The sequence below is a fragment of the Balaenoptera musculus genome, chromosome 2 (assembly GCF_009873245.2).
Source record: "Balaenoptera musculus isolate JJ_BM4_2016_0621 chromosome 2, mBalMus1.pri.v3, whole genome shotgun sequence".
NCBI lineage: Eukaryota > Metazoa > Chordata > Mammalia > Artiodactyla > Balaenopteridae > Balaenoptera > Balaenoptera musculus.
Genome location: NC_045786.1, coordinates 88,171,380 through 88,196,425, shown reverse-complemented (window position 1 = coordinate 88,196,425; position 25,046 = coordinate 88,171,380). Strand labels below are relative to the sequence as shown.

Below are 25,046 nucleotides of genomic sequence, written 5' to 3'. Positions count from 1 at the left end.
TGGCTTACAGATGTGTACTCTGCTTACCTCTCTCCTACTATATCACCCTCCCCCCCACCCCTTACCTGTATACTTCAGCCACACTGTCCTTCTTTCTTTTCCTGAAACACACCAAGTTCATTCTCACTTTGGGGGCTTTGTGCTCACTAGTGCCTCTGCATGGAATACTTGTCATTGATTCCAGCTTAATTGTAGGCTCTACTGACAGCCCTTCCATTCCACTCCGGTCACTCATCCCCCAATTTTGTTTTCACCACGGTATTTATCACTATTTGATGTCTTTTGTCAGTCCCTGTCCAATCAGAATGTAAGCTTCAGAAGAGCAGGGGCTTTTCCTTGGTCACCACTGTTTCTCGACCACCTAAAATGGTACCTGGTTCATAAAAGGGACTCGTGTTTTTTGATGAGTGCATGACCTTGTTTGTCAAAGTAAACCAAACATCCCATATCTCAAAGGAGATATTTATATAAAATGCTCTTAGCTCAGCTAGGGCTACTTATAAAAAATGGCAACAGCGGAACAGTTTCCAAGGTCAGTCTATTGTTAGACATAACAAGGACTTGTCCCTTACATTAAGGACACTTAAAGCTTCACACATAGGAGGTATAATGAAAGCCATTTTCTTAACTTACAAACAAACTGCAACACTTCATTATATTATCTTTTTAATTATACCTCATTTTGCCATGCCTTTTTAGGCACATAGTTCAACTTTTTGAAGCATAAGAAAAGGTTTTGGGCAGGGTTCACCAATATACCAAGGCATACAACTGTCTTCAGACTCTCTGGATCGCTTTAGGCAAAACCCATACACAACTAGTGTCTGATCATTAAACTCTTCCCACATATACGTATTCTGGAACAACCTGATCAGTAGATCAAGGCAAACCTACAAAGAGAAGAGATGTTAACTCCAAACAACTTCCCTTTAAAATATTGTGTGATGTGATTAATATGTCTCTTTCCAGCAGATGGTAAGTTCTGAGAGATGACCTACATGTTGTTTGTGTGTTTACATCTTATTTACGTTTGAGTTGTCCCTCAAATACTTCTTTAATGAACAGTTCATCTTCTCAAACTAGTTCTTACCCTCAGATAGCTTAGCATGATAAATAATCAAAGTTCCTGGGAATAAATGGAAAGGTTTAGCTGAAGAAACAGGCCCCACGACCCTAACTTGGAGCAGACTGGTTACTCAGTAAGTACCAATGTCTAGAATTACTTCTAAAAGCAAGTTATCCTCCATACTCTTGGTTTAAAAGTAGTAGAGAAGTGACAGAACCTAGTCTGGGCTTGAACAGGGGGCTATGACCTTGTTTCCACAGTCACTTACTCCATCCTAGCCTCCAGCTGCTGTACCAGTTGTTTGTCCACATGGTGACAGAACAGAGGAAGAAGGTTGCTGGGGAAGGCCAGGGGTTCTGCCAGAGAGGCTGTGGGCATTTGAGCTATCTCCCAGGCAGTGAGAACTACCATGTCTGTCCTGGAGGGCAGAGAAGTAATACATCAGCATCTTTGTATGCATGCAGGAAATAGGCTCAGGGCCCAGGTTTCTTATTATCTTTCTACCACCACTATCACCCTCTGTACCTCCAGCAACTAAGAGAGAACATTTGCACATTTGGTATGTGCCAGGCAACGTTTAGTGCTTTACACATCTTCCATTTCATTTAATCTTTAGATCTCTAACTGGTTAGTACCCTTATCCTTAGATCCCTAGTTTATAGATGAGGAAACAGGCTAAGGAAAGTAAAATAATGTGCCCCAATGTTATGTTCCTGATAAGTGACAGAAGCAGAATTCACACCTAGGCCTGTGAGTAATTAAAGGGACAAGCTTTAGAGTCTATCTTACACTGCCTTGCATGGGGGACAACGCTCTAGGGCATTACAGAAAAAAAAAAAAAAAAGGGCAGAACAGCTACAACTCTGTTTCTCTGTCCAACCTCCTCCCTGGTGCTTGAATAAACCACTCAGGAAACATCTCATCTGGCTCAGCCTATACATCCCAGGGGTATTGAAATAGTATTTACAAGGCTTTTATGATCTTACCAAGCTGTGTGGTCACTGCTGGGTTCCTCTAGGGAAGAATCCAGGGACATCAGCTGTTCCCCATGACTTAGCAGGGCATAGAGCAAAGATATTCCAAACTGCAAGTGATAAAGTATCCAGAGTAAAATGAGTTTACCCTAGGCATTCAGTGCTTCCCTGGCTCTGCTATTTCCCAACTAAAAGGGCAAGTTCACAGGTACAAATGGAGTCCAACACCCATAAACCCATCAAGTTTTATACTGGCTGACCAAGAACTCTGAGCCCTTTCCAAGGAAACCACTGCTCTGAATATTCCAAAAGATTCCTCTGGGGAGCTGATTAAATGCACACTTGTGGGCTCCGCCCCCGGAATCGGAGACTGCGGATCAGGAATGGACCCAGGAATCTGACGCGGGTAGGCCGTGGAGCCCATTTTAAGAGGCATTGCTTTAGGCAAAGATCTTCAGAGGGGTTCACAAGATAATCCACTAGGATATTAGAAGATATGAGATCTTTCACATCTAGAGTCTCATCTTGTATTTATTATGTACCTAAGGTAAGTATAGTGTTCCACGTACATGATTTATAAACACACACAGGTGGTATAGTTCAGCTTTTTTTGGTAAAAGGGATTCACTATCAAAAATGTTTGGTGACTTCTGATCTAGAGGTGATAGCAGCACCACCATCAGGGAGCTTGTTAAAAAAGCAGCCCCACCCTGGGTCCATTCCAGATAGCACCTGGAGCCACCTGTGGAAAGACAAAAGCCTCCCACGCGTGTTACCTGATTCTGCAGCACCACAGTGACTGGCCGCTCTGAGGAGCCAGGTGGTTGCAGCATGAGTCCCTGAAGTCCTTGGAGAAGTTCATGGAAGGTCAAGTGGCTGATACATTTGCCCAGAGGTTCGAATAACGTTTGCAGGGCCTGCAAGAAGGTCAGTAAGGGCCTCTCTCTGACTCCTCGACATCTTCATCTCCGGTCTCATTCCTTGCTCACCTGCCTCTGGCCCCTTCTGGTCAGGTCAGACCTACCAGGCCTATCACCACTCAGGTGTCTCCATCCCTAACACTGGTCCTTCAATACCCACTTGTCTAGGATGCCTTCCCTAAGCAAAGTAGCTATGGGGCTCACCACTTATCAGGGAGTCCTGAGCTTCTCAACCTCCAGAGCACATTCACACCTGTGTAACCATAGGCCTGTGGGTTTTCCTCTCTTCATTTGCCTGAAGATGATCAGCTGTTCCTGCGGTAGTTTGTTCTGAAACCCCCTCACCTGAGGGTGGCAGGGTCCACACTCCTCACTGCCCAGCACCTTCTCTGGCTTCTCTGGGGGTGGGGATCGGAAGGAGGAGGAGGAGGAGGAGGAAGGGGAAGAGGAGGAGGAATAAACACTCCGAACCCATCCACAAAACCGTCCTCTCCTCCACTCAATGCCACAGTACCTGATCAGCCACATCCCTCTTGACAAGGAGGGGCAGATGGCGGGTGATGGCCAGAAGAAGGCTGACAGTTCGATCTCGGGGCAGAAAGGGGAGCAGCCGGGCCACTAGGGCTTTTCCCTTCCTCACGGAGAGCACCTGCAGGAAGCCATCCGCTGCCTCCCTACGGGTGACGTAGGAGAGCATTGCAGGGATGTGCATAGAGCAAAGGGCCACAGGCCAGAAAGGAGAGGCAGAAGCTAAGCCACTGTCTTTGCTGAGCCGTCCCTTCCTGGGCTGAGGTGTGACCCTCCCACACTCACTCCAGATTATTCTGTTCCTGGGTCTTTAAGGCCTGGAAGAGCTTCTCAAGCTGGCTGCTCTGCTGCTCACAGGGCTGTGCGGGCCCGTCCTTCTGGCCCTCCTCTATCTCTAGTAACTGAAGGAACAGCTGGGGATGTGAGGGTGGGGAGAGAGGAAGAAGGGGTCAATGTCAGTATATCCTGTTCTCAAGGGAGGTAAGGAATTCACTGCTAAGGCTGATGTCTCACCTTCTCAATCCGGTACAACACCTGAAGCCTCTGACTGCTTGCAGCTCCAGTCTCCTAGAGAAAGAGTCCCTGGCTGTCAGCCACACCTCCACAGCAGCAGCCCAAGCCTCGGTGAGCTAGAACGTGGTCCGGAAAGGCTAGACCACAAAGCCCGATCACTCTTCTTCCTCACTCTTAGGTCCCAACCTGAACTCAAGCATGAGAGTGTTCCAGACCTTTCTCCAAAACAGGGGAGAGAAAAAGGCTGTAGGAAGATAACGCTCCTACCTGCTCTTGAGTTCCATGGGGCACAGCATCAATAGCTCGGCGAGGGCTAAAACACGTTGATACAGCTACCTGGCCCAGGGAACCCTCGATGCGAACCACTGCATGGAAGGAGTCAGACAGGCATGTGCCCCTCTGCTTTCCACCTGTGTCAACCCGGATGTCCACCCCAACCCAGCAGGTCAGCCCCGGTCCTACCTGACTCATAAGCCTCCGCCTTCTGAATGTAAGGCGTGACCAGCTTGAAGGACTCAAACCTGCTCCTTCGCCCAAGCAGCTCTTCATCTGCCTGCTTCTTCTCTAGTTTCTGATAATATTCCTGAGAGTCCATGGATTAGTCAAATGTATACTCATTGGCTGAACTTAGAGTTAGGGCTCTGCAATGCAACATCTTAATATACCCTTGCCTACAGCATTCATTCCAGAAATGCTCCTGGCACCTTAGGGCTTTATAGTAGCCACTATAATGCATCTTAAAGCACCCTAGGCCTCATGCCAGCTGTTTTAGGGTCCCCATCCTAAGGACTTGAAGAGCTAGTACCACCACCAGATCTGATGGAAAGGCAGAGAGCAAGGCAGAGAGCAAAGCAGAGAGCCAGGAAGCAAACGTGTCCCAGGGTCTGCAACCTTCCTGCAATCTTTATTCCAGGTTACACATGGGACACCGCTATCCTTCCCCCTCCCCATTTTAATTTGGTGATCCTACCTGTGATCTCCAAAATCAGAGTTATCTGATGGTATCTGTTATACCTGTGATCTCCAAAATCAGAGTTATCTGATGGACCAATCAGCAGCTTGAAGTACAGAGAGAACACTACTTCAATTGGCCTCTAGGCCAGTCCTACGCTTGTGAGGATTTGTGCAGCAGCTCTAATATCTTCTTAAGGAAGACTGTGAAATCCAGAACTAAAATAAAGCCACTGACTGAGAGACAAACAAGGATTTAAATACAGCTCCTTCATTGAGGAGCAATGTCTAAAAGTCAAGAGTGGAAGATGATCACATTCAAGGAATCCTGGCAGAAGGCAGAGGGTTTTGAAGCTGGTGGGAAGAAAGGAAGAAAGTAATGTCAATAGGAAGGAGATAAAGGTGGAAATCTCGGTAGGGGTCTTATGGAAGTTGAAGAGAAAATTGAAATACAACGTAGACAACCCAAAAACTCATGGACAAAGGGCAGACAGGAAGCAGACAGAAAGGAGTTCAAAAGTCTGCCAGCATTTGTTCAAGAAATTGAATCCCATGACTTATAAAAGTTCCCTGTGTTTTAGATCTTAAAAGTAAAAAGTAGATGAATGTTTATAACAAGTCATTTCTGAGAGAACCAAAGTGTACAAAGATGAGAGAGTCCTCATTTGCAACTGAATAGGAGAAATTCTTGCAAAGGACGGAGACAGAAACCTCAGAGTGTGTTTTGGGGAATCATAACTAATCCCATGTGGCTGAAATTTAGGAGAAGGGGAAGGAGAGTTTGGATGTCAAGTGTAGAAATATGACCCCCATCCTTTAGCAATCGTTCCTCCCACCTGAAGGGACGTGGCCACTGTGAGGAGAAGGGAGAATCTCAGAGGACCCACAGAGTCAGGCCCATTTGACACCAAGGTCAGAGTCGGGGCAGAGCCCCTGGGGCTCACCTGGTAGTAATAGTCATCCAGGCGGGGGTTCTCACTCTGCAGCTGAACCATCTGCACTTTTACCACCCAGTCCTTCTCTTTTCGGGTCATGAGGTTAGCATAGGGGTCTGGCTGCTGAGACCAAGGCTTCTTGGCTGGGGGACTTCAAGCCAGGAGGAGTGTCCCTTTAGACCTACCCACCCCTGCCACAGAGAACTCCCCCAAGGAGTGGAGAGCTCGGAGCGGGATGTCGGGGGAGGACAGCAGAGTGCAGAGGTGGGCCAGGGTGTGAGAGGCTTAACTGGTGGGGCTTTGGGGGAGGTGCTCTGTCACAAGGGAAACCCCAGCATGCAGGGGGCTCCCCTTAATCTTGCTTCTCCTCTCGGTTTTACCTTGGTGGTCGACCATGCTGCTGCTGTTGCTTCAAGATCCGCTGGTGCTGAGGGTGGAGCTGGGTCAGATGACTGGGAAGACGTAGAAAGAAACTTGGGCTGGGTGGGAGCAAGCTCTCAGCCCCCCGCCCCCATTCCTTTAGCCTCTGGGAACCTCAGCCAGACATCTAAGGGACCCTACCTGCTTATGACCCTGCCCAAGCGTCAGCCACATGAAGCATCACTATCCTAGCTCAGCAGGGCTTACCTCCCCTCCAGGATATGCTTTTCCCTGAAACTTGGCTGCAGGAAATCCTGACACAATATAAAACCATTTGGCCTGGTTGTCAGGACTTCTGAGTCCTACTCTCAGTTCTGCTGTGCTGGCTGACCTCAGATAGTCCCTGGGCCTCCATTTCCTTACCTGTGAGGGGAAGGAATTGCACTCTACCACATCCTTCTCTTCGTGAGTTTCTCTAAGTATTTTCTGTGGCAGCTGGTAGAGGAGCAGCCATGCCTCCTCAGCCACTACGTCCTGAGACTTCTGGAGAAGAGCTCAGCCTGTCCTGGACCCTGGGACCCTGGGCACTCTGAACCAGTACCTGAGCCTAAGGGGCCATGAGGTCGACGGGCTGCAGAGGACAGATGGGTCTGGAGAGGGCAGTCGAGGTCCGAAGTGCGGGGCTGCAGTGCTGGTGCTGGGAAAGGCAGGCCGGAAAGGAAGTGGTGCCAGGTAGTCCAGAGTCTGGGAGAGGAATTTCAGGGTCTGGGAGAAGGGCATCTCCACCAACAGAATCCTGCTTTTGCTGTTGATTGCCTTTCTGCCTCTATGGTCTCACCTGCCTTTTCCTTCAAGAACCTCACTCATCTTGGGGCCCCTCGAGCCAGTTGTGAGGACACCAGACTGTAGAGCCCGTTCTTGTTTCCAACAGGTTTGTCACCTCCTAGGGAGCAACTCCATGGTCCCTGACAATGGGGAGGCCTGTGCTTTCCCCACTGTGAGTCAACTCCCTGCCCTTTCCTCTCTGAGCGTTCACTCAGATCTTGTCTTTAGCCACTGGTGCCATGCTTAGCTCTTTTCGGACACCTCTGAAGCCCTCCAGGGCAAGGTCAAGGGCACAGTGAACATAACGGAAATAAGGGACAGGCGGCATGCTGCTTCTCAACACCCAGCCTATTTCTCACAGGATGGAGACTGGAGTGACTCACCTGCCACAGAAAGTGCAAGGAAGCAGGCGACATCCCCAGCACACCAGGGGCCTTGATTCCAGGGGAGCTGAGAAGACCTTTCTGGAATGAGAGGGAGGAAACCCCAGGCTGGAATGAGCCCCTGTGGCATCATCTACATTCACCTGTGTTAATGGGGGGAGGGGAGCAGCAGGACCAACCATTTCCAATACCCAGGACAGTGGCAGCCTGGCCCTCCCTCAATTTCAAAGTCAATACAATCAGGACCCCTCTCCTTCCACTGAAGGGAAGCCAGACTGGCATCTTAGGAGTTAAGCTGAAGCAGGGTCTGAGTAACTTCATTTCTACATGGGACTCCTTTGTGTCTCTCCACCTGCTGGGGGAATCCAAGGGAATAAAGACCAGGGATGGACTGGGAAGACACAGGGGCCCAGGGTCAAAGATGACTCACTTTCACCACCAGGAGCAGGGCCAGCATCTCTAGGTGATGCACAGCCCTGCTAGGACCTGGATTCAGGTGAGGGCAGCATCAGAAACTAAGTAGGAGACAGAAGGAGAGAAGGAAGGAAGGAGAGAGTCTTTACTGGGGTTCAAGCCTGAAATAGAAAGTGTTAGCCCACCTAGAAAGGGGTGAAGAAGAGGAGAGAGATGTGTAGCAACAGCCTGTGAGAGGCAGACAGTTCAGGACAACCCTCCCCCACGTCTTCCTGCTCTGGTACCTGGATGTTACGGACAGCGCTGAGGACAGCTGGATCCCCGAGATCATTCTCTTCCTCCTCCTCTTCCTGCTCCTCCTCCTCCTCCAGGTCAGGGGCTAAATCTGGGTCCACCTCCTCCTCCCTCTCTTCCTCATTTTGTTCCTCTTCCTCCAACTGGGAGGCACACACCAGCACTTCCTTAAGAGCCAAGGGGTCATAGGACTTGCCTGGGCTTTGGTTTAAGTGGGTGCCTGAGGAGGAAGTAGACAGGGGTTCAGCTGTGAAGGGCCTGGTCTAGAAAGGATGCTTCTCTGTAGCACTTCTGTTCACAAGCCATCTCCAGCACCATCTTCAAACATCTTCTCTTGTTCTATGAGTTCAACTCAGCCTCACTACCCCAGGGCACCCCTAACCATCCCCATTAGAGCAAACAGAACCTGGCAGGTGCCAATCACTTTCAGTTTCTTCATCCCCTCTTCCATTGCCTCATTAGTCCCAGCACAGGCTTCTCCACCTGCTCACCCCCTCTGACAGCCCTTTCTGTGCCTCTTTAATCAACCAAGTTCCAGCTGCCCTGACTCATAACAATTTAACCCCAGTGTGCCAGGGATTTTACATCTATCTGTTCATTTAATTCTCACAACAACCACACAAGGCCGGTATTGATCATTTTTCTCTGAAGGTGAGATAAATACAGGGCCCATAAAAGTTATCTCAGTCACCATCATGACGTCGCTGGGAATCACTCCCAGGAATTCTGGACATCCAAACCCATGTCTATCCCCTGAACCAGGCCATCAAACTGCCGCACTCCCGGGCCTTTTATCAGATACCACAGACCACTTGGTGATACTACCTTGAAGGCGTTTCATCTCTTCGGGCTGGCAGACTTGCTCCATGGCTGTTTCCTCTGGTGAGAGAGCACTGTCAGCCTCTGGAAGGTAAACCTGGGAAAAGGAAGAGACCCAGAGACCCTGTCCTGGGTAAGGATGGCATGGCACCCAAACAGCCAAGGTCTCCCCCCCAGCAAGGTTGTCAGAAAAGTTTTGACCCAGATCTCAAGGAGCAGGACCCTGGGCTCTCAGACTGCCCTAAACCTCCACCCTCTGAACTCACTAGCCCAGCTCTAGGGAGCTGTCCTGCAAAGGGACAGAAAGGAGGAGCAGGGCTAGGAATTGGAGGGGAAGCACTTCTTCACAGTCACCACCAGCCTCGGTCTGTGCACAGGGAGGGGGCTCACAGCTACCTGGGTGGCGACACCCACCCCAGGACTGTGGCTGTCCGTCCTGCTTAGCTTAGCCATGGCGGCCTGGGCCAGGCAGGCTCTTGGCCCCTGGCTTTAAGATTCCCAGCCCCTCCCCTGCTCCCCTGTTAAAGGGCCAGCATCCCCAACCACTGCATCCTGGTAGAAATGTCAGAACACAAACTCATGAGAAAGAAAACCCTTGAAAGGGCAAGAGAATTAAAGTGCATTTTTATCCATCCATGGTTGTGAGTACAGTTTATTGGGATCGCTATTTGGGAGCAGATACTTAAAAAGAGGATCCCTGTTTTCCACACCCTTAATAGGAATTTTGTGAGGTTCTGTTCTCTTCAATCCCTAAGCTTTGCTCCATTAAATTGGATAGGAAATCCCTGGGTGGATCTTGAGGCAATTACTGAGCAGCCAAATTCTCAGTGCTTCAGGGCAGGGTGCTTGTGGATCCCTAAGGTCCACCTGGTGATGCTTGCCCTTCACCGTGTCCTTGAGTCCGCTTGAGCTTGAGTCTACTAAGCATTCCTACTGACGAGGGACTCCTGTGAATATAGAAGCCAGATCTTCGAGGTAAAAACACTTTTGCATGAGTTACACAGATAATCCCACATCTTCTTGGCTGCTGTAAATGAAAACTGGTTCAGAAGCTCAGGACTAAAAAGAAAAGGAAACAACAACAAAAACAAGCACCTCGGGACTGCTGGTGGCAAAACCTGAGACCCATCTGCGCCTCATCTAGCCCCTCAGCGATTCTGGGTTCTGTGCCCACATCCTGTGTTCAGCTGAAGCACACAGGCTTTACAGAACTTCTGAATAAAACTAAAAATGAAGCTAATTCTCTACATTAAAAATGCAAGTTAGGGCCCTATTGTCATGGTTATAGGGCCATGATTCTTGGTGCCTCTAAAGAAAAATATTCTTTTCAAAAGTTTTGCTGTAGGTAGAACCATATGGGTGAGGGAAAAAATTTAAATAGCTTGAAAGTTATTGAAATTATTTTCAAATATCTAATTGGGTTCAGGCCTTTTTGGTAATGCTATTCAGCTGTTTCTCTCAATAACTCCCTAATCATTTACCCTGGTATTATTATCAAAAGGGCCAAATGGTGGGCTTCCCTGGTGGCACAGTGGTTAAGAATCTGTCTGTCAATGCAGGAGACACGGGTTCGAGCTCTGGTCTGGGAAGATCCCACATGCCACGGAGCAACTAAGCCTGTGCGCCACAACTACTGAGCCTGCGCTTTAGAGCCTGCGAGCCACAACTACTGTGCCCGTGTGCTACAGCTACTGAAGCCTGCGTGCCTAGAGCCCGTGCTCTGCAACAAGAGAAGCCATCGCAGTGAGAAGCCTGCGGCACCACAAAGTAGAGTAGCCCCCGCTCGCCACAACTAGAGAAAGCCTGCGCGCAGCAAAGAAGACCCAACACAGCCAAAAATAAAAATAAATTAATAAATTAATTTTTAAAAAAAGGGCCAAATGGTGACTTTCAGGGTTCCAGAAGTGATTTATCGGGTTGTTATAGAGACCAGGTGTTGGGGGAGATTCACTTGCTGTATGCAGAACTTCATTTTGAAGGTACTTCCTTGTACCAACTAGTACCAGAGCAGGTGGACTAGGGGTAGTCTGCAAGATTACAGCCCTCTCTTGGCTGTCTGAAGTTTCACTTGGGACCTAGAGCCTTTTGTAAAAGTCCCCTCCCCTTTTGAAGTCTTATATGTCTACTGATCCTTTAGATTTTCTAGCTTTCTGCCATAGTTTGTGCTAAGTTTAAGCCAAGCCTGTGCTAGCCTTGAGGCATAGGCAGTGAATGAGGTAATGCTAGCCATGGACTCTTAGAACTTCCCATAATAGAATAAGAAGTACAGACAGCTTAACAGGACTTTTGGATCAGACAAAACATATATTAGAACTGTATAGCACAGGGAACTATATGCAGTATCCTGTGATAAACCATAATGGAAAAGAATATAAAAAATGTGTGTGTGTGTGTGTGTGTGTATATATATATATACATAGAGAACTGAATCACTTTGCTGTTCAGAAGAAATTAACACAACATTATAAATCAACTATAGTTCAATTTAAAAAAAAGATACATTACAAAGGTTGGGACTTCCCTGGTGGCGCAGTGGGTAAGACTCTGTGCTCCCAATGCAGGGGGCCTGGGTTCAATCCCTGGTCAGGGAACTAGATCCCACATGCATGCCGCAACTGAGAGTTCACATGCTAAAACTAAGGAGCCTGCATGCCACAATTAAGGAGCCAGCGAGCCGCAACTGAGCCCGTTTGCCACAACTAAGATCCCACGCAACTAACTAACTAACTAAATATTAAAAAAAGGAAATGTTTACATTTGCTGAATAAAACACCTAAGGACTGCTCCACTTTTTTTTTTTTTAAGGTTTGCATTTTTTTTTTTTAATTTATTTATTTATGGTTGTGTTGGGTCTTCGTTTCTGTGTGAGGGCTTTCTCTAGTTGCGGTAAGTGGGGGCCACTCTTCATCGCAGTGCGCGGGCCTCTCACTATCGCGGCCTCTCTTGCTGCGGAGCACAGGCTCCAGACGCGCAGGCTCAGTAATTATGGCTCACGGGCCCAGTTGCTCCGCGGCATGTGGGATCTTCCCAGACCAGGGCTCGAACCCGTGTCCCCTGCATTGGCAGGCAGACTCTCAACCACTGCGCCACCAGGGAAGCCCTCCACTTTTATGGGGAGATTTTTAATCCGTTATTTCAGTTCCTTTAATGGTTGTCAGTCCATTCTGGTTTTCAATTTCTTCTTGAAGCTGTCTTGTTCAATTATATATCTTCTAGGAATTTGTCCATTCCTTGTAAGTTTTCAAATTTATTGGCATAAAGTCGTTCATAGTATAAGAGTATCTTTCAAATCCATGCTATACCTGTACTTTGTCCCCCTTTTAACTTCTAACATTATTTATATATTATCCCCTCCTTTTTTCTTCTTTCCAGAGTCTACATATTTTATTAGTCTTTTCAAAACATCACACATAAGTCAGGGTTTCTGCAGGGAAAATTAGGACACTGAAATTGGATAATTTTAATAAAATTAAATTTATTAAGATATAGAATTTTAATAAAAGGATATTTATAAATGTATAGAAAGAATATAGTGCAATCATAAGGAATAGTACAGTCCCCTGGGACTAGTAACAGTTGGTAGTAACCACTTTAGGCAAGAGAATGGAGTGGTTACCAGAACCTGGAGACAGAGAAAGCTGCCTGGCTGGCAGATAACTTCAACATCTGCATCCAGTGGGCTCCAGTGTGGCAGCCCTCTCCTAAACAATATCCCTTCTCTTTGAGATCTGGGATCCTCTCTCTCCTCTTGCCTCCTGAGGCCTCAGTGTGGTAAAGGCTCTCCACTCTTGCTAGCCCCTGGGGGCTTCACTATTCTTTATGCATTTCCCTTAACCGTGCTCACAGCTTGGTAAATATTCCCTTCCCCAAACTCTCCTCAGTTACCCCACTTGAATGTGCTGTTTGCTTCCTGTCAGGACCCTGACTGACACCATCTCCATCACCAGCTTGCTGAGCCATTCTTTCCTTGTTCTTGTTCAGCTTCCTCTCCCATTTGTCAATCATCAGGGATTCTAAAACAAAACCATTGGCCTCAGGGCCCCTACACAATCTCATCTCTTGACTCTCAGCAGTCAACCTCGCCCCTTGTGTTAATGAGAAAATAGAGGCCATTTGGGCTGATCTACTTAAATTTATACTTGAAGGAAATGTATACGCACCACAGGCCTCCTCACCTCATTCTGCCTGGTGGGGTGTCCCTCCTCCTTTCTAAGTCCAGCCTCTCTTCTGGGATTCTGTGCACTCCAGACACTGCAGGCCTGCTTCTCTCCTCTGTGTATTCAGCCTCTCCATCTGCCTTCATTCTTCTTCTTCTTTTTTTTTTTAAGTTTTATTTTTATTTATTTATTTTATTTGTTTATTATTTTTGGCTGCGCTGCGTTGGGTCTTCGTTGCAGCGCGCGAGCTTTCTCCAGTTGCGGCGGGCGAGGGCTACTCTTCGTTGCGGTGCGTGGGCTTCTCATCTCTGTTGCTTCTTTTGTTGCGAAGCACGGGCTCTAGGCGCGCGGGCTTCAGTAGTTGTGGCACGTGGGCTCAGTAGTTGTGGCTCGCGGGCTCTAGAGGGCAGGCTCAGTAGCTGTGGTGCACGGGTTTAGTTGCTCCGCGGCATGTGGGATCTTCCTGGACCAGGGCTCGAACCCATGTCCCCTGCTTTGGCAGGTGGATTCTTGACCACTGCACCACCAGGGAAGCCCTCCTTCATTCTTCTTATAGGAAAGCACAGAAATATCAGGACGTGTTCATTCATAGAAACAAAGTTACTTTCTTGTTTTTGTTTCTTATGTTAACTGCCCCTTATCGGGCTCCTATTCAACAAACCAAGCTTCTCCATTTCCTCAGCTCACATCATTCCTTCAGCCATTGCTCTCTGGCTTCTGACTCCATCATACTGGGGGCCCTAGGGGATGGATGAACTTAATCCCACATGCCCCTCAACCCTCTCTATGGACAATTCACAATTTTTCAACTTTATGTTAGTACTCTGCAAACACACCATCAAGACAAGTCCCCTACCCTCATTTCTACCCATATGCCACCCCTAAACACTTCTCGGGTTAAAAAAAATAAACCTGGAACTATCATTACCCATCACTCCTCAGAAACTATTCTCAATACTATTCTGAATCACCAGTGATTTCTTAACTAAGTGCAAAAGACGTGTTTCAGTCCTTACCTCAGCGGAAGTCTCTACAGCATGTGACACTGTCCTCTTTACATCTCTATTCTCCCACAGCTTTCTGACACTTCAGTCTCCTGGTTCTTGACTTCTTGGGTCTCCTCTCATTGGCCCCTTTCCTGCTCTGCTCATTTTCTTCCCATCCTTCAAATATCCTCTTCCTCAAGCCTCTTCCCTTTCCCCTCTGTGTCAAATATTCTTAATCAGAGGGTCCCCTGAAATTGTATAGACGTTTGTGTGATTTTTAACATGTGCATTTTTCTGGAGAGACAGTCCAGACCTTTCATCACATTCTCAAAGAGATCAAGAATCCCTCTAAAGGTTAAGTCCTCTGTAACTTGGTATCTCTGGGCAACCTCATCTACTCACATTTTCCTACCAGCCACACTCTGATGATTTCCAAGTCCTTTTGACAGATCTGACACCTCCCAACTTAAAGCATCTCAGTGGTTTTCATCTCCCGTCCTTTACGTAAGGCATTAGACTCTCTACAGTTGCACCCTGACTGCCTCTCCAGCCTCCTGTTTTCAAGTTCCCTGATCTCGAGTTTGTGTTTCAGAAATAGTGAACTGCTTTTAGTTGTGTGGGAAGAGTGGGACTCCAATGGAGCCCTCTCTAATTATCACTCTGCACCAGGATGTCTCTCCCTACCCTGGGGACCCCTCACCCTTGGTCTGGGAGTTATATTTAATTGTTATTAAAGAAGCTACCTGTATATCTTAGCAGGTAATATGCTGTTCACTATGTCACATCAGCAAAATGAATTTGTGAAGGAAGAGTTATTTTAATTGGAAAGCGATTTCAGACGCTTGATTGAATTGTCTTATACTAATATTCTAAATATTCAAATGGAGAACAACTCAGCTCAGGCCTTATCTCCTCCAGGAAGCCTTCTCAGACACCCTCCTCCCTTCCAGGTTGGATGAGGTGCCCTTAGGTGCGCTCTTTGGCCCTTACAGTTTTTTCTTCATTGTACCTACCACACTGAGTTGTAATTCTGCTTCTGTATTTGCCACTCCCAGTTGAGAACAGAGATGTGTCTTCTCCATCTTTGTGCCTCCAGCACTTAACACAATATCTACAACAGAGTAGGTTCTCAGTAAATGTTAAATGAGATGAACTTAAATGAAAAATAATGCTCCTTCCCTGCAAAGACTTCTTCAGATGGGGTTTCTTGCCTGTCCCCTGGATGTGTCCTACTCTGGCCCACTGTCCACATTGCTCCCAAGAAATGTAATTCTATGGAAACAAACCTCATGATACCTAAGCCAGAAATCATAAAAGAAAAGACATACAGATTTGACTGTTAGCCTTCCATACTGAAGACATATTTATGCCAAAGTAAATTCTTATGGAGCAAAGTTTTACATATTAAAAAAAATTAAACCTCAAAAATATACAAAGAAAATAGTGTAAACATTTTTTTTAAAAATGTGGAGTGAGTAGAGAAGGCTCTTCTAACCATGACCCCAAACCATAAGCCATGAAGGGTGACTGATAAATTTGCCTACATAAAAATGTCCAGCTTCTGAGTGTCAAAAAATAAAGCCATAAACAAAGAGCCATAAACAAAGTCAAAAGAACTTTATTTTGATCTGGTAATCTTATACTTACCTTTAAAAATTATTTAAAAGAACTTTTAGATGAAGATACTCTGTAATGTTTCTGAATTTTGAGGACTCAGAAAAAGAGATATTTATGTTAGACCCAGATCCTTTTATCCATATTTCCTTCACAACTGCTGGTAATCAATATTATCCTATCAGCACCCATGTCAAAATTAACATAACACTGTTGATGGATAATATAAAAATAAGATAGCTATTTTCTCTCACATTTACTTTTAAAGTCTTATCCTTAATTATGTGCTGAATATCTTGTAACATAACATTGCATCCTGTGGAAACTGAGAAATCTTTTACCATGTTCTCACTTCTTCAAAAGGAAAATTCGTCCTAATTTAAATAAATATGACTGTATTTTTAATTAATTATCGAAATGTGTCTTAATCCATTTGAGCCACTATAACCAAATACCAGAGACTGGGTAGCTTATAAACAACAAAAACTTATTTCTCACAGTTCTGGGAGGCTAGTAGTTCAAAATCAAGGTGCCAGCAGATTTGGTGTCTGGTGAGAACCCACTTTCTGGTTCACAGATGGTGCCTTCTCACCGTATCCACACATGGTAAGAGGGACGGGCAAGGGAACTCTCTGGGGTTTCTTTTATAAGGGTACTGATCCGATTCGTGAGGGCTCTACCCTCATCACATAACCACCTCCCAGAGGCCCCCTCCTCCTAATACCATCACCTTGGGGGATAGGATTTCAACATATGAATTTGGGGGGGGACACAGATATTTAGTCCAAAGCCATGACCTTTGAGGAATATAGGCTAAGGATATAAAACTACTATTTTTTAACCGATATTTTATGTTGAATTACAATATTTGGTTATAAAAATCTCAAAAATGATATTGTTTCCCAAAACTATGCTTCTATTTACATTATAGGACAGGTGCATATGTAGACAGAGAAAAGTTGAGACTTTGTTTTCCAAATCTATATTCACTCTATAATCAGGTAATTCAATTTCTGTGATTAATCTGTAATTGTCACATTTATAAAGAAACTCCTGGTTAAGAGAAACTTTTAAAAAGAGACTGTTTGGTGCTGCATTTAGTCTCAATGTTTGTTTGTTTGTTTGTTTATTTATTAAAAATTTTACTTTCTTCATTTCAATGTTCATTCATTTTATTTTTTTTTAATATTTATTTATTTGGTTGCGCTCAGTCTTAATTGCAGCAGGTGAGCTCCTTAGTTGCGGCATGCAAACTCTTAGTTGCAGCATGCATGTGGGATCTAGTTCCCTGACTAGGGATCGAACCCAGGCCCCCTGCATTGGGAGCGTGGAGACTTATCCACTGTGTCACCAGGGAAGTCTCAAGGTTCATTCATTTAAATCACCTATAATATTTGGAAAATTTTTTCACCTTAGGAAAGTGCAGTTTAGGGTTTCATTGAATTATACCTAAGCTCTAAAATATTTCTGTTACACAAAATTGAATGAATTACAATTGAATAAATAAGATTACATAGACAAAAGTGAAGATTTTCCTTTCACATTTAAATTATATTTGTTTTACACGTAAGACTGCCTGAAAACAAGTTGGAAGAGACTATTAATGACAGTGACAGTGACAGTTTATAGCATTTTTCAGCATCTTTTTTTTTTTTTCATGTTAAATAGTTGGGAGTACTAAGTTCAACTTTTCTGCTTACTTTCAAAAAGATGGATTAGCGTAAAACCTGAATGGCTGACACTACTACCATGACCATTAAATTGTTCATGGATCAGAACTCAACTCTATCAAAGTTGCTTCCTTGTAAATTTTGATCATGAGCTTTAAATGCTCTAAGCAGAATGTGGATATGACTACATTTGCCTAACCCTGATTCGATGCTGAAGATGGTTCCAGGATGTCTTTTGGTTTCATATCCAATTCATCTGTGCCTATAATATATTTCCTCCTATGCTTGGTCCTGTTCCCCCATATTATCCAGGATTAATTCAGAGGAAGTCACCTTTCAGAAATGGTGCTGAATGTATAGTCACCAACCTTAGTGTCCACCATGTGTACTCTACCTGATTTTCTCTGTTCAAAAACTGAGGTTTTCATTCCTGGAGAGGCATGATGAAAATCAATATCTTTTCCTGCTTTACCTGAAACGTGGTAGTTGATTTCCACTGAGGTGAAAGTCACTGTACAGAAGAGCTGAGGCTAGCTCAGGAGCAGGCTGGCTCTTGTCACCCATCCTGTTGGAAGAGGTGGACTCATTCAGGTTGGCTGAGAACCTCCAGATAGCGGTGTCAATCGTCCTCAGAGCTGGGAGCATGGTCGGAGAACGGGAGAGATCCAGGTTGGGCTGCAATCACTTTCTGAACACTTGTGGGCCTCTGTGTCCTCAGTACCCTCTTCCTCCTAGTGTTTTATTTTGAAAATCTTCAGTCCGACAAAAAGTTGAGAGGATAATAAAATTAACTTCTGTGTATCCTTTACTTAGCAGTTGATAACATTTTGCTTAGCAATATTCTTTATTTTTTTATTTTTTAAAATTAATTAATTAATTAATTTTTGGCTGTATGGGTCTTCATTGCAGCCCGCAGGCTGTCTCTAGTTGCGTGGAGCAGGGGCTACTCTTTGTTGTGGTGTGCGGGCTTTTCATTGAGGTAGCTTCTCTTGTTGCAGAGCACGGGCTTCAGTAGTTGGGACATGCAGGTTCAGGAGTTGTGGCTCGTGGGCTCTAGAGTGCAGGCTCAGTAGTTGTGGCACACGGCCTTAGTTGCTCCGCGGCATGTGGGATCTTCCCGGACCAGGACGCAAACCCGTGTTCCTTGCATTGGCAGGCGGATTCTTAACCACTGCGCCACCAGGGAAGTCCCGCAATATTCTTTAAATAAACTCCTTCTCTGCTACATCAGGCAGTGTCTGTCCCTAGTGATCAGGGACTTTGGCTGACAGACTATGAACAGGAAATTCACAGGAGAAAAACAAATAACAAGTAAACATATAAAACATCTTAAACATTTCCTCCTTGAGAAAATAATTTCCCCAAATGAGCCCAGTGCCCAGCACCTAGCAAGGTGACAGTAAAGGTTTGTAGAACCTGAATGATTGCTGTGAACACTGAGGCCTGATGGATAGGTTGGGGCCAGGCTAAGAAGAAAGAAGCCAAAGCTTTGGGGCACCTTTGTCCTGGGGACTAGAGGGCTCCTCTTCTTACTCTCCTTCCCTGTTCAGCACTGGCAACGGCAGGTAGAGCAGGAGTGGTTTGGCCCACTGGGTGCGTGCTGTCGGAGAAATAGTCCAGAAATGGCAGGGCCAGCTGGGCCCACATCACTGGGGATGACCCAGCTCAGTCGGGGCAGGGTAGGAGGGGGAGGACCAAGGCTCCTGACCAAGCCAGGCTACAGCAAAACTCCTCCCCCCTCAGCTGTTGAGCTGATGATAGCCCTCCCTCACACGAGAGTACCCAACATGCGCTGTGTGGCCAGATCTGGTTAACCGACAGGTAAAGACAACATTGAAAAGGCAAATATTTACACTGCGCTAGGCTCCTGGCAACCAAGGCCCAAACCTGTATGATTCTGGAGCAGTACGAATGGGGTTTGTTTTTTTTTTTCATGCTGCTGTTATAAATTACCACACACCTGATGGCTTAAAACAACACAATTTACCATCCTACAGTTCTGTAAGTCAGAGGTCCAACACAAGTCTCCTGGGCTTAACATTAAGGCAGGGCTGCTTTCCTTTCTGCAGACTATGGGACATTCCATGTCCTTACCTTTCCCACCTTCTAGAAGTTGCCTACATTCCTTGACTCATGGTCCCTTCTTCATCTGCAAAACCAGCATGCTGCATCTCTCTGATCATACTTCTGTAGTCACATCTCCCTCTGACCACAGTCAGGAAAGTTCTCTGCGGTTTTTTTTTTTGCCACTCAGCGAGGCATGCAGGATCCTAGTTCCCCGACCATGGATCAAACTGGTGCCCCCTGCAGTGGAAGCTCAGAGTCCTAACCACTGGACCATCAGGGAATTCCCTATAGTTTTTTGATTGTTCCAGTTTTCTATCATATGCATATATAGGGAAGCCCCAAAGTTCTCTGCTGTTAAGTCCTATGTGGTTATACTGGGCTGACCCCAATCATTTCTGATAATCTCCCCATCTCAAGGTCCCTAACCTTAATCACACCTGCAAAGCCCTTTATGCCATGTAAGGTAACATATTCACAGGCTCCAGGAATTAGGCTATGAACATCTTCTTTTGGGGGGAGGGGGGAGGCATTAGTCTCCCTACCACAAGGTATGGTAAGGAGAAAAGTATAATATTGTTAATGATAAGTAGGCAGCTCTGTACATAACGACAGGCATAGTATCGATGATATATAATGAAATGGAAATAAGCAAGTTCAGTAAGTATTTATAGAATGATCCAAATTTTGTGGAATCTCCCTTGCCCCCAATAAATGCTGAATGAATTCTCTCTGAGCCGCACCCCACCGCTCATAGCCTGGCTTCTTCGGGGAGATGGTGGAGCCCACCTCACCCACTCAACCCTCAAGGCACTGGTTTCTTCACAGTCCTCTTTTAGGAGAAGAGTTTAGAAAGGTCCGAGACACCAGAGAGTAGAGAGGAAAGGATCTGATGCAGGTTCAACATAGCAGGGGACAGCCAGAAAGGACCACACACTGTAATTGGCCAGAGGCAAGCATCAGCCAAGCAATGTGGAAAGTGAGAAGGCGAGGCTTACAGGAATTTGCCAAAAGGGAAAAAGGGCATTTGAAGCAGAGAGTCTTCATTTTTAATAGTGCTGAATAGAATCCAAGGCAGGATAGAAAGTCCAAGCAGGAATTCTGCAGTTTTAAGTAGGTTCTGAGATGCAGACCCAAGGACCTATGAGAGGAAAACACCCATGAAAGGAAGCTGTGCCAGTAACTTAGTCACTGGGCGTAGCATTCCCCAGGGATGGTGCCCAATCCTTGGCTCCTGGGATTGTCCTGTTGTCCCCACAGCGTCAGGGGGTCTTGGCTTCAGCATTTCCCTAACCCTCTCTCCATCCAAGCTGAGGACCGATGCTACCTCTAACTCCCTTTATGTTTTAGTGGGCACTGAGTTCTTAACACATAATAATTGCAGTCTCTGTAGTTATAATTTTAAAATTCCTCACCTTCCAAACTATATACAATATATATCCACGAAGGGATAGGCACCAAAGCTTAACAATGTTTCCAGAGGAGAGGACAGTGAGACGGGAAGAGACACAGGAGGGCAACTTTCACTTTCACTCAGTAGACCTCTGACTGTATTTTTGCAACAGACATACATTCATGTATCAGAATTGTAATTAAAAATAAAAAGTGCTTGAAACACTGTGGTTACTACTGTTTATAGTTCTGTACTGCTTGATTTATTTCATACCAAGTCTGTGCGGTTTTCCCAATAAAATCACCCTGGCAATTGGAAGAGCGTGGTGGTTACACGCAAGCCTGTGAGGCAGAGATTCCTCACCAACGAGATACTTCACCTGTCTCAACTTTAGGCTTCCCACATACTCTCTCTCAATTAGTGAAAACAGTACTTGACTTCCTGGGATCTTGTGAGGTTTTCCCCCTCCTTTGTATGGCGTCTGACTTTGTAACTATCAGGAAACAAAACAGCTCCCCTCTGTGTCCCATTTGCTTTGGGTCTGTTGCCTGTTACGTAACAGCACAAATCTGAGAATTCAGTCGGCATGAACACCTTAGGTGGCTGCTAATAAATTAATTATTGGGCTGATTTGAACTCTAGATTGGATTCTCCTGGTTGGCAGTCTGGCATCTTCTGATTTATCCTTACAGTATTTCCATTTGCCACAAAGCCTGCACTCAACTGACATTGGCTGTATTCAATGGAATTTAACACAGAAGACTGAGGATTTCCAGCCCCAAAACAGATCTAACCAGGATTGACTTTTTTGTTAATTCTATTTTTCTAATTGAAGTATAGTTGATTTACAACGCTGTGCCAATCTCTGCTGCACAGCAAAGTGACTCAGTTATACACATAGAGACATGCATTCAGGATGGACTTCTGAGCAGGCAACCACCTTCAAACTCATTAAATTAAACCATTTAACGATAGTTCTCTCTAGGTTGGAGGGTCACTATGGTTTTAATTTTCCTCTGTATAGTTTTTCTTATTTTTAATTTATTTTTAGTTTTTAAAAAATTTTATTTATTTATTCATTTCGGTCATGCTTCACAGCTTGTGGGATCTTAGTTCCCCAACCAGGGATCAAACCCCGGGGCCCCTGCAGTGGAAGCTTGGAGTCCTAACCACTGGACCATCAGGGAATTCCCTATAGTTTTTTGATTGTTCCAGTTTTCTATCACATGCATATATTATTTTTGTGGGCAGACAAAAACAAATGTGAGTTAAATAAAAACTACCATACATTGTGTTACTTGTTCCTGCTTCTCTGCACCTTCTCATATGCTTTTTTTTTAAATACATGGCTTTAAATTTATTTATTTATTTATTTATTTATTTAGGCTGTGGTGGGTCTTCGCTTCTGTGCGAGGGCATTCTCCAGTTGCAGCGAGCGGGGGCCACTCTTCATCGTGGTGCGCGGGCCCCTCCCGTTGCGGAGCACAGGCTCCAGACGCGCAGGCTCAGCAGTTGTGGCTCACGGGCCTAGCCGCTGTGCGGCATGTGGGATCTTCCCGGACCGGGGCACAAACCCGTGTCCCCTGCATTAGCAGGCGGACTCTTAACCACTGCGCCACCAGGGAAGCCCCCTCATATACTTTTAATCCTTGCCCTGATCCAAGCCACCCAATGAACCGTTTCCCGTGAACCCCTTCTCAGAAGTGGTTGTCAAGTGGACGTTATAAGCCCTTTCGAATCACATGGACCAGCATTGGAATCATAGCTCAGAGCTAACGTGGACAAGCATCTTAATTCTCTGAAACTGTCTCTTTATCTGTAAAAGAAAGTAAGACCTACCTTCTGGATTGTTGAGTAGTTTGGGGCAGCGGCTTCACAAACTTTAATGTGTATACGAATCACCTGGGATGTTGTTAAAATGCAGGCTAGGATGGGCCCGAGTGTCTCCATTTCTAAGAGCTCCTGGGTGTTGCTGATGTTGTGATGCATGTACCACACTTTGATTAGTGACATAACATTTGAAAGAGCCCAGGCACAAATGTCCTACATGTGCTTGTTCCTCTCCTTCCAGGGGGCCTGGATTTTCTGGCCGTTTGATGAGTTCACCTCAGAAGAGTGCTGACTGAGATCCACTGAGGTGCAACCCAACTCATTTGAGCTTTAACCTAGTCCTATTTTCTCCCCACTTCAATATCCTTCTTTTTCTTTCTGTTCAAGGACGTCATTCTTCCTTGGCCTAACAAAGATACAGGTACCTGTGCCTTTAGGTTTTTTTGGGTTTTTTTTGTTTTTGGTCGCACCACGTGGCCTGTAGAACTTCCCTGCCCAGGGATTGAACCCATGCCCACTGCAATGGAAGCGCGGAGTCTTATTAGGTTATTTCTTTTTAAAAGGAGCTTTACTGAGGTATAATTGACGTATGATAAATTACACTTAAAGTATACACTTTAATAAGTTCTACTACATGTACACACTTGAGAAACCATCATCATGCTCAAGATAATGGATCAAGTTTCCTTAGCCTCCTGATGCTCCCTCCACCCTCTGGAAACCGACCATCTGCTTCTGTTACATAGATTAATCTGCTTTTTCTAGAGTTTTAAATAAAAAGAATCATACAGCACGTACTCTTTATTGTCTTGCTTTTTTCCTTCAGCCTCATTATTTCATCCATTAATCTGTGTACCAATAGTTCATGCCTTGTTTATTGCTGGTAGTATTCCATTGTATGCCTGTTGATGGAAGTTTGGATTGTTTCCAATTTCTGGCTGTTACCAATAAAGCTGCTTTGAACAGTTTTGTACAAGTCCTCATCATGAAAATACACTTTCATTTTCTCTTGGGTAAATACCTAGAGTGGAGTGGTTGGGTCATATGGCCAGCATATGTTTAACTTTCTTAAAAACTGTGAAACTGTTTTCCAAAGTAGTTGTACCATTTTCCATTCCCAGCAAGAGTGTATGAAGTCTCAGTTCTTCCACATTCAGAAAATATTTACTATTATGAATAACATTTATTGTAAAAAATTTTTTTAGAAAAGTCAGTAGGCCAAAAAAAAAAAATTCCGTCATTCATTCCACTAATGGGAGATAACACTGTTAAAAGGCCATGTTTATACATTTCCAGAAGTCTGCCTTCCTAGGCAAACAGTGGTCTCCTTTAAAAAAAAACAAAAAACTGAAAACATATAATTTTCTCTGTCTTCACTGTTTTTTTTAAAGTGTTTTTAAAACTGGTTTTCCAAGTGAATAGATCAGATTCTATCGTTTAAGAATTTTTAGTACTCCAGTATTTGTCTGTGATGTGGTAAACAAAGAATACAGAGGTGACCACTAGCCCCGTCTCTTCCTATACTCCCAAGGCACTAGAAAAGAATTCAACACTGACATTCCAGGCGTTAGGACCCTTAAATGAGTTAACAACAAACAAACAAACAAAAGGGAGGGGCAGGAGTGTCTTAACTCATCACTTTATGACTAACAATTATTCTTTCATTTCGAGAGAGTTATAGAGAGCTGGTAGAAAAAATAGGTAACTAGCATCAATAATCATAGTACACTTCTTAATCATTACTGAACACTCCCTCTGTTCTCCCTGGGGCTCTCTCTGTGCATTATCTCCTTTCATTAGGTCTGCGGAGAGTATCCTACTTTTTCTAGTTTAGACACAACCACCACAGTAGGCGTAGTTGAAACATCTAAAAACATGTAAAAGAAATCCAGATGACATTTGTTGTGCTCTTTGGGGAAGCACCACCCAACTCCCTTCAACTGCAAACTAGGGTGATTTCCAAGATCTCTGCCCCTCCCCGCCCCCATGGTTCACTCCCTCTTCTGAGTGTTCCACTCAGAAAAGATCCCTGGACTCAGCCACCAGGTGATGTCAGCATCTTTTTTTTTTTTAATTTATTTTATTTTATTTTTTCTTTGATGACTGTGTGTCCTTTCTGGGTTGTTACCTTCTTTCTGATAGAGCATGATCTTGTCAGCAGGCAAATCACATGAATTCTGGGTGTTTCATACAACCCCATGTTTCAAAATTTGTATATAAGTGGTGTGGATTTGGCTGGGATTGAGGATTTTTTTTTTAATTAATTAATTAATTTATTTATGGCTGTGTTGGGTCTTCATTTCTATGCGAGGGCTTTCTCTAGCTGCGGCGAGTGGGGGCCACTCTTCAT

At 45.1% G+C, this 25,046-nt stretch overlaps 1 protein-coding gene and 1 pseudogene across 1 annotated transcript; both read right to left on the bottom strand.

The window, feature by feature from the left end:
* Positions 1-1,330: 1,330 nt before the first annotated feature.
* Positions 1,331-9,435, bottom strand: PATL2 (PAT1 homolog 2). Its single transcript, XM_036842007.1, has 15 exons — positions 9,379-9,435; positions 8,989-9,079; positions 8,154-8,383; positions 7,456-7,536; positions 6,849-6,991; positions 6,268-6,339; positions 5,897-6,038; positions 4,464-4,584; positions 4,269-4,366; positions 4,002-4,055; positions 3,774-3,901; positions 3,475-3,634; positions 2,817-2,957; positions 2,053-2,150; positions 1,331-1,484 (listed from the first exon to the last, which is right to left on the bottom strand). The coding sequence occupies exons 1-15, from the start codon at positions 9,433-9,435 to the stop codon at positions 1,331-1,333; spliced, it is 1,770 nt and encodes a 589-aa protein (XP_036697902.1).
* A 7,987-nt stretch (positions 9,436-17,422) lies between these two features.
* Positions 17,423-18,054, bottom strand: LOC118889850 (annotated as a pseudogene).
* Between the last annotated feature and the right edge of the window lie 6,992 nt (positions 18,055-25,046).

Coding starts and splice junctions, on each gene's coding strand:
- PATL2 (XM_036842007.1), bottom strand. CDS start 9,435: ATGGCTAAGCTAAGCAGGACGGACAGCCACAGTCCTGGGGTGGGTGTC. Junction 6,992..7,455: donor CCTTGCACTTTCTGTGGCAG/GTGAGTCACTCC, acceptor TTCCTCTCCCAG/ACTCTGGACTACCTGGCACC. Junction 3,902..4,001: donor TGTTGTACCGGATTGAGAAG/GTGAGACATCAG, acceptor TCACATCCCCAG/CTGTTCCTTCAGTTACTAGA.